This window comes from Phacochoerus africanus, chromosome 16, assembly GCF_016906955.1.
Source record: "Phacochoerus africanus isolate WHEZ1 chromosome 16, ROS_Pafr_v1, whole genome shotgun sequence".
NCBI classification, from domain to species: domain Eukaryota; kingdom Metazoa; phylum Chordata; class Mammalia; order Artiodactyla; family Suidae; genus Phacochoerus; species Phacochoerus africanus.
The window spans coordinates 1,852,921-1,866,697 of record NC_062559.1 but is presented as its reverse complement, the minus strand read 5'-3'; the positions used below and the strand labels follow the sequence as shown (position 1 = coordinate 1,866,697).

General features: G+C 51.3%; 1 protein-coding gene across 2 annotated transcripts in view; it reads left to right on the top strand.

Moving 5' to 3' along the window:
- The first annotated feature begins 5,854 nt into the window (after positions 1-5,854).
- Positions 5,855-13,777, top strand: part of RNF32 (ring finger protein 32) — a 28,512-nt gene continuing 20,589 nt past the window's right edge. Inside the window, exons 1-5 of one of the 2 annotated variants that reach the window (XM_047763713.1) lie at positions 5,855-6,004; positions 7,838-8,001; positions 8,640-8,725; positions 9,872-10,139; positions 13,450-13,592. In XM_047763713.1, the coding sequence (XP_047619669.1) occupies positions 8,711-8,725; positions 9,872-10,139; positions 13,450-13,592 (426 nt within the window). In that variant the 5' untranslated portion in view covers positions 5,855-6,004; positions 7,838-8,001; positions 8,640-8,710. Of the gene's footprint in view, positions 6,578-7,837; positions 8,002-8,639; positions 8,726-9,871; positions 10,140-13,449; positions 13,593-13,777 lie in introns of both variants that reach the window. The other variant, XM_047763715.1, reaches the window with a different exon arrangement.

Genomic DNA, 13,777 nt, shown 5'->3' with positions numbered 1-13,777 from the left:
TACGGTAACTTACAAAACCTTGACGAAAGAAATCAAAGATCTGAATAAAGGGGAGATAGTCTATGTACATGGAGAGGAAGACGCTAGGTTTAAAGCAGGTTCTTCCCAACTTGATCTGTGGATTCCACACAGTCAAAATCCCAGCAAATTATTTTGTGGCAATCAACAAAATCATTGATTTTCAGGTGAAAAGGCACAGGTCCCAGAATAGCCAACATGACACTGAAGGAGGAGAACAAAGCTCGAGAACTAGACCTCCCAACTTAAAGACGTATCATAAAGCTACGTAATCAAGACAACGTGGCACTGGTGAGAGCATGGACAGATCAATGGAACAGAACAAAGAGCCCAGAAAAGAAAAGCAGAATCTAGACACAGACCTTATACCTTTCAAAAAATTAACTCCAAAAGGACGATATACCTAAATGTAAAATGCAAAACTGTAAAACTTCTGGAAGATAATCTATGAGAAAATCTAGGTGACTGAGGCTTTGGCAAGGACTTTTTAATAACACCACCAAAAGCACAATCCACGAAAGAAAAAAGAAATATTAAGATGGACTTCATTAAAATTTAAAACTCCGCTCTAAGAAGGATACTATCAAGAGAATAAAAAAGACCAGACACAGACTAGGAGGAAACCTTTTGCAAAACACATATCTAAGCATGGACTTATATTCAAAATATGCAAAGAACTCTTGCCGCTCAACAATAAGAAGATTTTAATGGACCAAAAACTCTAAACAGACACTGCACCAAAGTAAATACACAAATAGCAAAGAGGGATATGAAAAGATGCTCAGTAGCGAATGTCATGAGGGAACTTCCAAATAACACAAAAATGAGATACCGCTACACACCTATTAAAATGGCTACAACTGAAATAACTTATGATATCAAGTGCTGATAAGGACGCAGAGCTGGTGGGGATTCAAGAGCTACGCTTCCGAAGCCTGGCAGTTTCTTACAGAGCTAAACGCAGTCTTCATTTAATCCAGCAATCCAAATGAGGTGAAAACTTCTGTCTACACAAAAACTTGCAAAAAACAAACAAAAAAAAAAGCTTTATTCATAATCACCCACACCTGGAAGATGCCAAGGTGGCCTTTAGTAGGTGAGTGGCAAACAAACTATGGTACCTCCAGACAACGGAATATTACTCGACGATAAAAAGAGGTATCAGGCCATAAAAAGACAGGAAGAAAACGTAAATGCCATGTTGCGAAGAGAAAAAAGCCACCCTGAAAAGACTACATAACCGTGTGATTCCAACTGTGTGACACTCTGGAAAAGGCAACGCGACACGCAGTGATGAGTGTTGCCAGAGGGGGCGGGAGGGAGAGATTTGCAGGGCAATGAAACTCTCTGAATGACACTGTCACTGTGGACACGAGACGTCATGCGATTGCCAAAACCTTTACAACTACACAAAACGAGAAGTGAATTATTAAACTAGGCGCTTTAGCTCAACAGAATGTTATCGACGTGGGGACAAACAGAGCAAAGAAATGCAAGACATGATAACGGGAAACGGAGTATAGAAATGCTCTGTATTATACATGCTTATGCTCTGAGGGTTTTTTTGGGGGGCGGGGCGGGGGGGGGGGGTGCCGTACCTGAGGCACGTGGAAGTTCCCAGGTCAGGGATGAAACCTGCACCACAGCAGTGACAATGCCAGATCCTTAATCCGCTGAGCCACCAGGGAACTCCACCTGTGCTCTGTATTATATGCTTAGTTTGTCTGTGGCCTTTATGACATAAATAAAATCTATTAATTAAAAAGTTATCTCAGAGTTCCCGTCGTGCCTCAGTGGTTAACAGATCCGACTAGGAACCATGAGGACTCAGGTTCAATCCCTGGCCTTGCTCCGTGGGTTAAGGATCTGGCGTTGCCCTGAGCTGTGGTGCGGGTTGCCACAGGATCTGGCATTTCCCCCCCAGGCTACTGCGTTTAGACCAGTAGCCTGGCATCTGGGGCGCTGTGCATACCTTCCAAAACTTTCTGTTGGGGCAGGAAAATCACAACGTGTGAGCAGAGGCGCCGGCCCCCAAACCCAGTGAGACCGGCAGGTGCTCTCGCAAGGCTGTGTCGCAGCGGCGTGACCCTCTTGAGCATGTCGGCCAGTAGATCCTCACAGGACACTCTTCTTCCCCAGAGTGATTAAACCGAGTCTAATCTAAATCTACCGGATTCAACAACAAAGGACAAATTTGCGCCTCTCAGGAAACACATTTTTAAAGACGCTATATTGGCATACCCACGGCTGTCAATTACAGGCAAGGAACTGAACTAAGGGGATGGATGCCTCTCCCGCTTCCCCAGCGAAGGAGGGCTTCTCATGGGTGTTAGTCTATTGCTGGAGTCCCATTAACAGGAGTGACGTGGTCGTTGTCACGGATACACACACACACAGATCCACACTTTGCCAGAAGAGATGAAATAATTCAGCGTAAGCTCTTTCTCATTTCTTGGTCACAAACAAAACTCCAGTGTAATCTCTAGGGCACAGAATGTTTCACAAAGCCCCTCCTTGGGGTGACTGGGTCTTTACAGGGCAGCCGCTGCAGAACGAGGAGAGGTTGCATATTTCCCAACAAGTGCTCGACCTCACACACTGCCAAAGGCAGGAAAAGCCTTGGAGTGGCTTTCGAACAGGACGTGGGTGGACACAGGCTTAGGAAGAGAAATGGTAGCGTTAAGCGAAAGGCAATACAGAGAGAACTAAACTCCAGGAAAGGCCTTTTCAGGGCCGGTTAAAACTGAAAGTTAAATGAGCGACGATGGGCCCGATGCTACCGCTCTCCACCCCTTGGGTTTAGTTTCCGCATCCAGGGCTGTGTTAGCGAGGCAGGGGCAGAACAGGCAGAGTGGGACTAGGAATACTCTGCAGGGAACTAAGGAGACACGAGAGCGCTTTAACATTCATACGTGGGGAGGAGGAGGGGTCCGACGAGGAAGACCCATCCCAACCCTGCCAAGCATCCATCAGGACAGAGCTCAGAGTCCGGGCAGGTGAGCAGACTCAATCCATGTGGACAGAGGCTATTAACCACATGCGCCTCCCCGCCGCGAGGATCCAAGAGCTTGTCTCTACTGCAAGAGCGGAAAAACCTCACCCTCCACCAGGAGACAAATCCCAACTGCCAGTTCCAGCGTTTGGCCGGGTTCTCTGAGCGGCAGAGAACAACACCCCTAACTCCGTATCCGATCTCTTCCCTCAGCTCTAACCTTTGTGCTCTGAGTGGTGCTGGCGCAGCACCTTCAGGAAAGGATGCTGCCTGTAGCCTGAAAGGCACAGAAGAGCCTCTTCTCAGGGCTCTGCCTCCCAGGCTACCTTTAAAGGTGCAACGGCATATGGAGGCTCTCAGGCTAGGGGTCCAATTGGAGCCGCAGCCGCCGGCCTACACCACAGCCACAGCCATGCAGGATCCAAGCCACGTCTGCAACCCACACCATAGCTCATGACAATGCCGGATCCCCAACCCACGGAGCAAGGCCAGGGACCAAACTCATGGTTCCCAGTTGGATTCGTTAACCACTGAGGCACGACGGGAACTCTCTTAAGCCCATCTTTAAATGAACAAACAAAATGGCTAAAAGCAGAACGTGAAACGAGACCTCACTGGGCCCACGGTTCTGACAGTGCGACAAGTGGGCTGAGTGGTGCTGCTGAGCCCTTCTGGAGAATGTTGAAGAACACCCCCCTGCAAGAGGGGTGAGGGACCCGGTCCCCAAAACCTCTTCGAGTATCAACCATGCCCGCTATGCTTTCTGTCAAGAATTACACAGCGACAACGGCAAGACTAAATTTTCAAGCAAATGCCTGCAGGAAAACATTCTCACAAGAAATTAGCTCACCATTTCTTGTAGCTAACAAGAAGGACCAATTTCTTTCGGATAGAAAATATAAGGCTCGTTAAAGCTGTCCTGAAATTTCAAATGTGGATGGAGGGAAGGGAACTTTTCTTAGAGGTTTTAGAAGTATAATACAAATGCCTTCAAGATCATTATACAACTACAGATGCGATACATGCATTTGAGTAATAAATTTAAAAAAAATGCCTTCAAGTGGGCATCAAGCTTAGCAGGTACTGTACCAAGCTGTTCCCACACATAAGACCACACGACTCCATCTCACCAGAGCCTAAGGTGGTAACAGTATAGCCGTGCACCACCTGAATTCTTCCTGTTATAAGTAGCAGAAAACCAGCGCTCAACTGGCTGCAGCAGAAAGGGCGCTGATTCACTCAGGTAGGTGGAGACTCGAGGAGGACCAGCTGCAGGGCTTAAACTCCCTCACCAGGGCTTGGACTCTGGCCAGATCTCTGCCACTTCCTGTATAAGCCGCCTTCCGAGGCGGCGCACGGACAGCCCCCAACAGCTTCAGGCTCTCACCTTGTGATGACAAGACAGCCAGCACAGCTGCAGTTTCACGTCTTTTCTTGTTCCCACGTTCGGCAGGGAGAATTAAAGGAATTTTCCGGTAGCTTCCGCGAAGGTACTGAGTCCATGTGATTCGGCCTGTGGATCACACTGGGGGCAGGGCACTGAGCTCTTCTGATCAGCAAGGCTAGTCACCCCTTCCATCCCGGGACGATTAACGACGGAAGGGCTCGTGGATGCTGACCAGGGAAGTAAGAACGTCCACTTTATGCACAAGAACCCCAAGGAAGACGGACCTATCTGAACCCAAAGCTCTTCCATCCTGAGCTCTGCGCCGTCCTGTCACAGAGCAGAGGGCTCTCAGGACGAGACCCTGACCTCCAGACCCATCACCAACTGGCACAGACCACAGGAAAAGTTTGACACCTTCTGCGAAAAGGTCACAACTTCAAGTTAACTTCATAATGAATTTAATCTGGCTTATCCAAAAATTTTAGCTTCTTTTTAGTCTGCTTCTTCCAACTTCCAAACAGGAGGGGCCATTTTAGAAAATTTAATTCCACTAGGGAAAAAATTTACCTTCAGGGAAGCTGCAAATGATCTTGTTTCATCAGTATAATATTTTTTCCAAAGTTGCATCAAACACTTTAGGTCTTTAATAATAACTTTTAGGTCTTTAATAATCAATGATCAATACCAATCAACTTTGACGACTTCTTTAGACTGCGCTTTCAAAGAATCGGGGGGTAAAAGGCCTATTTGCCTTCGTCATGTTTTCCGTGTACTTTCAGCTGAAGAGTTCAATAAACATAAATTTAAATAGCACAACTGGGTCACCGTCTCAACAAACTTCTGCTTTCTGCGTCTGGCCGCTGTGAAGCGTGAGGCACCAGCTTGAAGTTCTTACCTCCACCAACTAAAAAACCAGACAAATATATGAAACAATGGTTTTCGGACACTGGACCAGGGCAGTGGCGGGATGTGACCTTTAAGGTAGGGAACCAAGCGGGCCAGGCGTGTCCAGGTCGCAGCGAGGCTGGCCAGCGGCCTGGCCGCCTGCGGGGCAGTTAAGGCTCAGGGAGCCACGACCGGCGTCGACGCGCGGAGGCCCACAGGCACAGCGCGCTCCGGAGACCCGAGCTCCGAGCGGCGCGACAAGCGGAGACAACAGGACCGGGAGCCGGGGACCCCGCGCTCACCCTGCCCCGGACACCTGCGCGGGCACGCGGGCCGGCGAGCATGCGCGGCCGTGCGCGGGGCGGGGCCGCGGCCGGCGAGGCAGGCGAGCATGCGCAACGCGGCCCTGTGCGGCGCACAACAGGTGAGTATGCGCAGTGAGGGAGCGCCGCACAGACTAGAGGCGAGGGCAGGGCAGGTGAGAGCAGGAGAGCATGCGCGGCGTGGCTGTGCGCCGAACGGGACTGGCGAGCATGCGCAGTGTGGGAGAGCCGCCGCGGGCGTCCGGAAAGCGGCGCCGCGCACGGGGTAGGACTGGGCCGTTGAGCATGCGCGCTGGCGCGTGACCGGCGCGGCGGCGGTTGCTGGGCAACGGCGAGTTGCTGAGGTGAAGGGCGCAGGCCTCGGTGGGTGTGCGGCAGGCGGCGTCGGCTCCGCCTCAGGTGCGATCCCCAGGTGGGGAAGAGCGAGGAGAGGAGCGGCGGGGCGGGGGACAGCGACCACCCGGGGTTCCCAGGGCAGCCCACTTACTTGGTGGCCATCCCTCGGGAGAGCCCGGCACCGTCAGTGTTTGAAATGCCTAAGGCTGCGGGTTACCGAGAGTCCGCGCTTGACCTACACAGTTGGCCCTTGAACGAGGGTTTGAACTGCTGGCCCCCCAGTAAATATGCACTGCAGAACTACACCCTCCGGGTGATTTGAACCTGGGATGCGAGAAGCGGAGGACGGGGCGGACCTTGGGACTTGAGCATCCCGGGGTTGTGGTAGAAGCCTCGGGTCCTGGAACCAGCCCCACGGGGAAACCCGGGGGCGGGAGGCCTGTCATTTCACGTCCGTTGTGTGCTTCTGGCCATCCTAGGCGGACTCGCATCAAAAGTGTAAAACAAGGAATTCCCAAGTTACGGAAGATAGCAAGACAAGTGCGCTGAAGTCTCTTTTAAAAACTGTTTCTCTTGTTTGCTTGTGTTTTTACTAGACGGTTTATAAATTAACTTAAAAGTCACTCAGGCAAATTGGTAAGTAATTACCTTGGCAACATAGTGGTATTTTTTGTCACTAAGCCCTACCTCTTTTAACTAATTGTTAACAATGGCATATAAAAAGAAAGAATATTCCTATTAATTTTAGCTCTTAGTACTGGGTAAGGATTAAGTCTCCAACCCTACGATTGCCACAGACTAATTATATAATTTTGGAGTAGTCACTCATCTCTGGATATGTTTTCTCATTTTACTTTTTTTTTTGTCTTTTTGCTATTTCTTGGGCCGCTCCCGCGGCAGATGGAGGTTCCCAGGCCAGGGGTTGAATCGGAGCTGTAGCCACCGGCCTACGCCAGAGCCACAGCAACGCGGGATCCGAGCCGCGTCTGCAACCTACACCACAGCTCATGGCAACCCGGGTCCTTAACCCACGGAGCAAGGCCAGGGATTGAACCCGCCACCTCATGGTTCCTAGTCGGATTTGTTAACCACTGCGCCACGACGGGAACTCCTGTTTTCTCATTTTAAATGAAGTTGGGGCGTTCCTGTCAGGGCTCAGCGGTAACGAACCCGACTAGTGTCCATGAGGGTGCAGGTTCCATCCCTGGCTTGGCTCAGTGGGTTAAGGATGCGGTGTTGCCCTGAGCTGTGGTGTGGGTCAGACACGGCTGGGATCTGGTGTTGCTGCGGCTGTGGTGCAGGCCATCAGCTGAAACTCTGATTCGACCCCTAGCCTGGGGACGTCTGTGGGCTGCGGGTGTGGCTCTGAAAATAAATAAATCCTTTGACCTGGATGTTAATCCCAGGGGCTTACAGTGTGACACTGGGGTAAAACTGGAGACTCGATAGCTAGCTATGATTATTAAACAATTTTCAGGCTGATGTAAGCTACATTCCGCCAGATTGTAGGCATTTTGAGAGCAGATTCTGGTAGTGATTGTTCAGCATTGTAACTATCTCCTCCCATTTCTCCAACTTGAACTATGGTGATGAAATATTGGGTGGATACTTCCCTCATGCTCCTCTTGATGCTGGAAATGAAGGGGAACGAACGGGGGTGCAGGAGAAGGTGTCCCCTCACTTCTCAGGGGTCTTGGCAGCTGCGAAGCCCTGGCGATCTCCCAGACCCCCCTCCACTCTCCTTACTTTTCTGTTGCACGTTTCCCATTCTGCTGCATTCACTCCTCAGGGAGCTCCTTCTGCTGGACGAATTGATCGCAGGCTCGCTCCTTAGACAGCTATTTGGGATTAATTCCTTTCCCATCTCACAATCAGGCTCTCCATACTGCTTCCTAGGTTACTTCAACCGTGTGCATATTCTGGACTCCTGCCTTGCCTCGTCTGAAAGCTAGAAGGGCCAATTCCCAGTTCTTCCACCAGCTGGGAGGGGAACTGGACCCAGGATAACTGCTCACAGAGGGTCCTGTGTGTGGAAGCCCCGCGTGTGATCCTTCCCACAGGTAGTCCCCTTCGTGCTGAGGATGGCCCTGCCAGGTGCCCCACTTACCTGTCCCAAGGCGGGGAGACACACACACGCACACTCTTGATGCTCCTGCCCAGCACACAGACGAGCAAGGGCGCCACCCAGGTCTGTGCTTCCTGCTCACGCGGGTGTCCCGCACAGAGTGGGGCTCCTCTCCCGTCCCAGCGCACCCACCCAGCCCTTCTCCTCAAAAATCCGCACGTGCCGGGTTCCGGGCTGCCTTTGCTCTTGTCCCTGCGTGGGAGCAGGTCCACTGCCCTCTCTCTGCCTTCACAGCCCCGTCCTAAACTACCTCTGCCAGAGGTATTTCACTCACACCCTCGGATCTCTGAAGCCTGAGATTCTGCTGTGTTCACGTAAAATATTACATTCAGCAGCGGACTGTTCTCACTCATGTTCATACGGCTCCTCCATGAGATGGTCTGAGGACAGGGCTGGATTAAGTCCTGATGGGCTTGAATCCCTCCAGGACCCGAGTGTGTAGCTTGGCACTGCGCTGGTGGGCACTCCGCTTGCTTCACCATCCGTTAGACTCTCAACATATGTCTTGCCCATGAACTTGATTGGAGAGTTTATGTACACTCTGATTCTGACTTTCTCTTGACTCTCTCACAGTAGAGAATTAAGGGTCGGTGACGTGATGATGTAACTCGAGAGAGCCAAGCAGCGACTTTTCCTGAATCGGCATGTTACGAAAAAAGGTACAGAGTCCTTTTAAAACATACACATCCTTGGAGTTCCCGTCGTGGCGCAGTGGTTAACCAATCCGACTAGGAACCATGAGGTTGCGGGTCCGGTCCCTGCACTTGCTCAGTGGGTTAACGATCCGGCGTTGCCGTGAGCTGTGGTGTAGGTTGCAGACGCGGCTGGGATCCCGCGTTGCTGTGGCTCTGGTGTAGGCCGGTGGCTATATCTCCGATTGGACCCCTAGCCTGGGAACCTCCATATGCCACGGGAGCGGCCCAAGAAATAGCAACAACAACAAAAAAGACAAAAAGACAAATAAATAAATAAATAAATAAAACATACACATCCTTCGACTCCTGAGTACTTCGGTTTTGTTTTTTGGAGTTTTTTGTTGTTGGTGGTTTGTTTTTTTTTTGCCTTTTTTTTTGCCTTTTCTAGGGCCGCTTCCCGTGGCATATGGAGGTTCCCAGGCTAGGGGTCGAATCAGAGCTGTAGTCTCCAGCCTACACCACAGCCACAGCAACGCAGGGATCCAAGCCACGTCTGCAACCCACACCACAGCTCACAGTAACGCCGGATCCTTAACCCACTGAGCAAGGCCAGGGATCGAACCCGCCACCTCATGATTCCTAGCAGGATTTGTCAACCACTGCGCCACGACGGGAACGCCTCATGAGTACTTTGATTTCAGCTATTTGACAGTATGAATGAAAAACAGACCTCGCTTCGGTGGGGAATTGTCAGCTGTAGTACTTGGCGCAAGCATATCTTAGCTGCATGGTAATTTTATCTTGTAGGCGTTTTCGCCCCAAAAGCACATACCTAAAAGCAAGTGCCTCTTTGGTATGACAGAAGCAAGCCTTGCCTGGAGTCCGATCTACTGACGGGGACACCGAACTTGCTCAGGCATGCTCCGCTTTTGCAGGTCCCAGGGCATTTGCTCACGTTACGATTAAGGCCTTGGTGCTTAAATGAAAAGATAGCGATGAGACCGGGCTGTGCTCCCCTGACTTGGTGAAGGAAGCCCGTGAAGGTGAAGCCGTCTTTACTGCTGGATTCGGTCGGCTGTTCCCGTGAGGCTGTGCTTTAACGCGTCAGCATGCTTGGAAATGAGCCACTGGATCATGCTCCGGATCTAAGGCTTTTCCCCTCGGTTTCAGGGTCATTCCGCCAAACCAGCGAACTGCGCCATCACGGCAGCTGCCTTGCAAGATCACATCTTACGTGATCTTCAAATTCGAAACCCATCACGCGCACCACCGCCTTCGAAGACAAAGGTGCCGAAGACAGAGGCCAGAGCCAAATCTCCACAGAGAAACAGGAAACCAGGGGTAGATACTGGACCTAAGAAGCCCACACAAGGCCCTGGGCTGGAAGATGCGGAAAAAGAGTACGTTCTTGAGCCACACCCACCACCGTTAACTTTAGGTAAGCGGCTCTCATCATTTGGGTTTTGACTTGTCAGAGCTGAAAAAAATCCAGCTGAGAGTGACAGTATCCATTTCTCGGGTGCGGAAATTAACTTTTAATCTTACAGAAAGACATGTGCCCCGAAGTTTAGGAATGATGGGGAGAATTTGAGCAAGAAAATAATGATAAGGAGAATAAGCAAAAGTAAAATGAATATGCATTAACCCACCCTGGTGGAATATAAATAATCAAGTACATAAATGTATAGCGAGAAAGGGTTTCTCTTTCTTTTTTTCTTTCTTTTTTTTTTTGTCTTTTTGCTATTTCTTGGGCCACTCCCACGGCATATGGAGGTTCCCAGGCTAGGGGTCCAATCGGAGCTGTAGCCGCCGGCCTACGCCAGAGCCACAGCAACGCGGGATCCAAGCCACGTCTGCAACCTACACCACAGCTCACGGCAACGCCAGATCCTTCACCCGCTGAGCAAGGCCAGGGACCGAACCCACAATCTCAGTTCCTAGTTGGATTCGTTAACCACTGCGCCACGACAGGAATTCCAGGAAAGGTTCTTTCTTACAGTAGAATGACACCTAATAAATACAGTAAATGGGGCTGGAAACAGAAAGGCAGCATTTGGCAAAGGCCACGGCGATAACCGCGTGTGGACGCAGTCTCTCCACCGTATCTGTCCTTGGTGTCTGGCTTATGGCTCTTAGCAGCATGCCTGCAAGGTTCACGCATGTGGGAGCACTAGCGGAATTTCATTCTTTTTTAAGACCGAATAACAACACTCCATTGCGTGCATGTAGCACGTTAGTCTATGGCCTCGGCTGGCATCAGCGGCCACTTGTCCCTCCCCTTCCGTTACTGTGAATAACGCTGCCGTGAACACTGCTGTGCTGTGTTCTGCTGGCGTCTCCGCTTTCAGTTCTTTGGGGCATATACTGAGAGAAGTGGCCGGATCGCATGACAATTCTAGACGTAACGTTTGAGGAACCACCATAAAAGATTATTAGTGATGCCAAGATGGACAGGTGTGGCCAAGGACCCTGGGTCTGAGGGCAGGGGACGCTGGGGGCCCGAAGGCTGGGGCTGCACCACGAGGAGGGAGCCTGTGGCCGCAGCGACACCCAGGGGACCGTCATTCTTCTCCGGGAACTGTCAGCCGTGCTCGTTCTGACCTGGAACACGTGCAGGCTTGGAATATTGTGACAGTCGTTTCGTGACTGGCTTCGGTCTCAGCGTCACCTGAGCAATTGACAAGATGTCAATTCAGCGGCTGCAAGAGCTTCCCACTGTGGCGCAAATGAGTCCTTCTTTCCGGAGCTCTTGACGGGAAAGATGTCATTATTGTGCGTGTTACTAAGGCGGAGGGACCGCATGCTCTCAATTCTTGCCCAAACCGGAGAGTGCCCTTGCCGTGTTCGGTCCTTTCCCGCCGATGTGCTGCGTACTTTGTGTCCTCGGCCCTGTGACCCCGTGTGACACAAGAATGTCTTCTCCTGCTGTGTCAGCACCTTCCAATGTTATGTCTGATTTCAGAGTGAATAAAATCTTCATCCTCCCTGTTAAGCCTGTCAGCTTCTGTCTCTATGGCTCGTGACTTGGGGGGCTTAAATTCTTAGGGACCTGTTCCGAGACGACAGAGATGTCCCCACGTTTGCCTTACTGCCTTTGAAGCCTGGCCCGTCCCCTTCGGATCTCATCACGCTTTATTCTGCAGATGCTTTTGAGAACATCACTTGGGACAGCAGGTTAAGCTAGGTCCTTCCCTCTGCCCTCAGACGACTGTCCAGCCCCTCGGCTGGCTTGTGGTGAGAGACGGCAGGACGGTGCCTGTGACCCAGGGCTTCTGTTTCTATGTCATTAGCTCACTGTTTTAATTCATAAAATTTTGTTATATGTCTTAAGGGGTAAGAAAAGAGTCAAAATCCATCCCCTAAAACCTCTTCCAAAAATATATCCTCTCAATACCTTAGCATACAGTAGGTAATCTTCCAGTGTTATCTTCATGGAGACCTTCCTTCTGGAACCTTCCATCATCCTGCTCCCCTCTGGACCAGTTGCTCTGTCGGCCCCTTCCTATAGATGAGTCCCTTTGTCGTGCTGTGTGTTAGGTCCTCACTGGGGAGAAGCGACCCCCCGTAACTTCTTAAGAAGGAGTGTGCGAGAGACCGCGCGGGAGCTCACAGACGCAAGGGCGTTCTCATTCCACTCGGATGCTGGGCTGGGGCTTCTCAGAGGTTCTGACTTGGGAACCTTCATTGCAGGATTTGGGAAGAACTGCTGCCTGGTGCCTGTGCTGCTGCAGATACGTCGGATGTAATTCTGGTTCCTGGTCCTTTGGGGGGTCTGTCTCTGCCTCTGTGGCTTCGCAGGGACAGGCCTTGGTGCGAGTCCTTTGTCTGGGCCTTGTGGGGTCCTCTCAAACTAGAAGCGTGGGTTCCCTTCGGGGCGGGGGAAGGCTTTTGGACTATTTTCTTGAAGATGGTTACCCTTCTCTTTCTGGAAATGCGCGTCTCTCGGATGCCAGCCCTCCTGGACTGATCATTCTGTTTTCTTATTTTCCGACTCCTGCTTGACCTTGTTTTTCTGCTTGGGGGTCCCCTTCCCGCAGCCCCAGTCTTCCAGCTTTCACGTCTCCACTCTGCTCTGCCTTCAGGAGCTCCCTGCTGTGCTCTGACCCTTCCGGTCACAGCTTCCTGTTCTTGTTTGGTGGGCGTGACGACAGATGTTTCTGTTCCTAGACGGCCTTGGAGGCGGACGGCTGCGTCCAGTCCACTCACTGGCTGGGGTGGAGGGAGGGGCAGCTGGTGCCCACCACCCCCCATTCTGCTGAGCTGGGGGCAGTGACTCCCCCAGAGGGAGGGTCCCCACTGGAGTAGGAGCTCCAGGTCTGCTGCAGGTGGACACGCCCTGGCTTCGCAAACACGGCTGACCCATCATAAGCATCTTTTCGCAAGGTCGCACTGGTGGCAGAAACCAGCCACATTGGACGAAGGCAATGCTGAAAGGCCGAGGGAGAAGCCAGGCGAGAAATGAGGAAGGCCTCTGGCTGACGCATGTGAAAAGTTGGTAAAACTGGACCTTCTGGAATCATTGTGAAAATGAAATAAATATGGGAAACTAAAACATAAACGTAAGGTGAGGCGCCGCCCTTGACTTCGCACTCGCACTCGCAGAAAGCAGCCTTCCAAGTAGGTGGAAGAAAGTACAGAAGATACTCGCATTTACTTGATATTTGTTTGCAAAATAATGTCACTAAAATTCTATAGAGTGTCACACTCTAAATATACTAAACTCATATTTCCTATTGTTTTAACTTCAGCGCAGAAGCTGGGCCTCTTTGACCCTCCCCCGCGGCCCCTGTCTTCAGCCGAGTGGGAGAGAGTGAAGCAGAGGTCGGTCCTGCAAGGCGATTCCCTGCAGCCCTGCCCCATATGCAAAGAAGAATTCGAACTTCGCCCCCAGGTACTTGGCGTGATGCTTAGAGGAGCAAGCCCAGGGAGCTTCCCTAGGGACTAGACCCTGAACTGGGGCTTGGAGCCCAGGCTTCCTTCTTCCCGTTTTCCCTTCCTCTGTGACCCTCAGAGACTTACCTTCTTTTCTGTTAAAGTGTGTGCGAGAAAGAGCCCAACACCCTCATCAAACCGTCT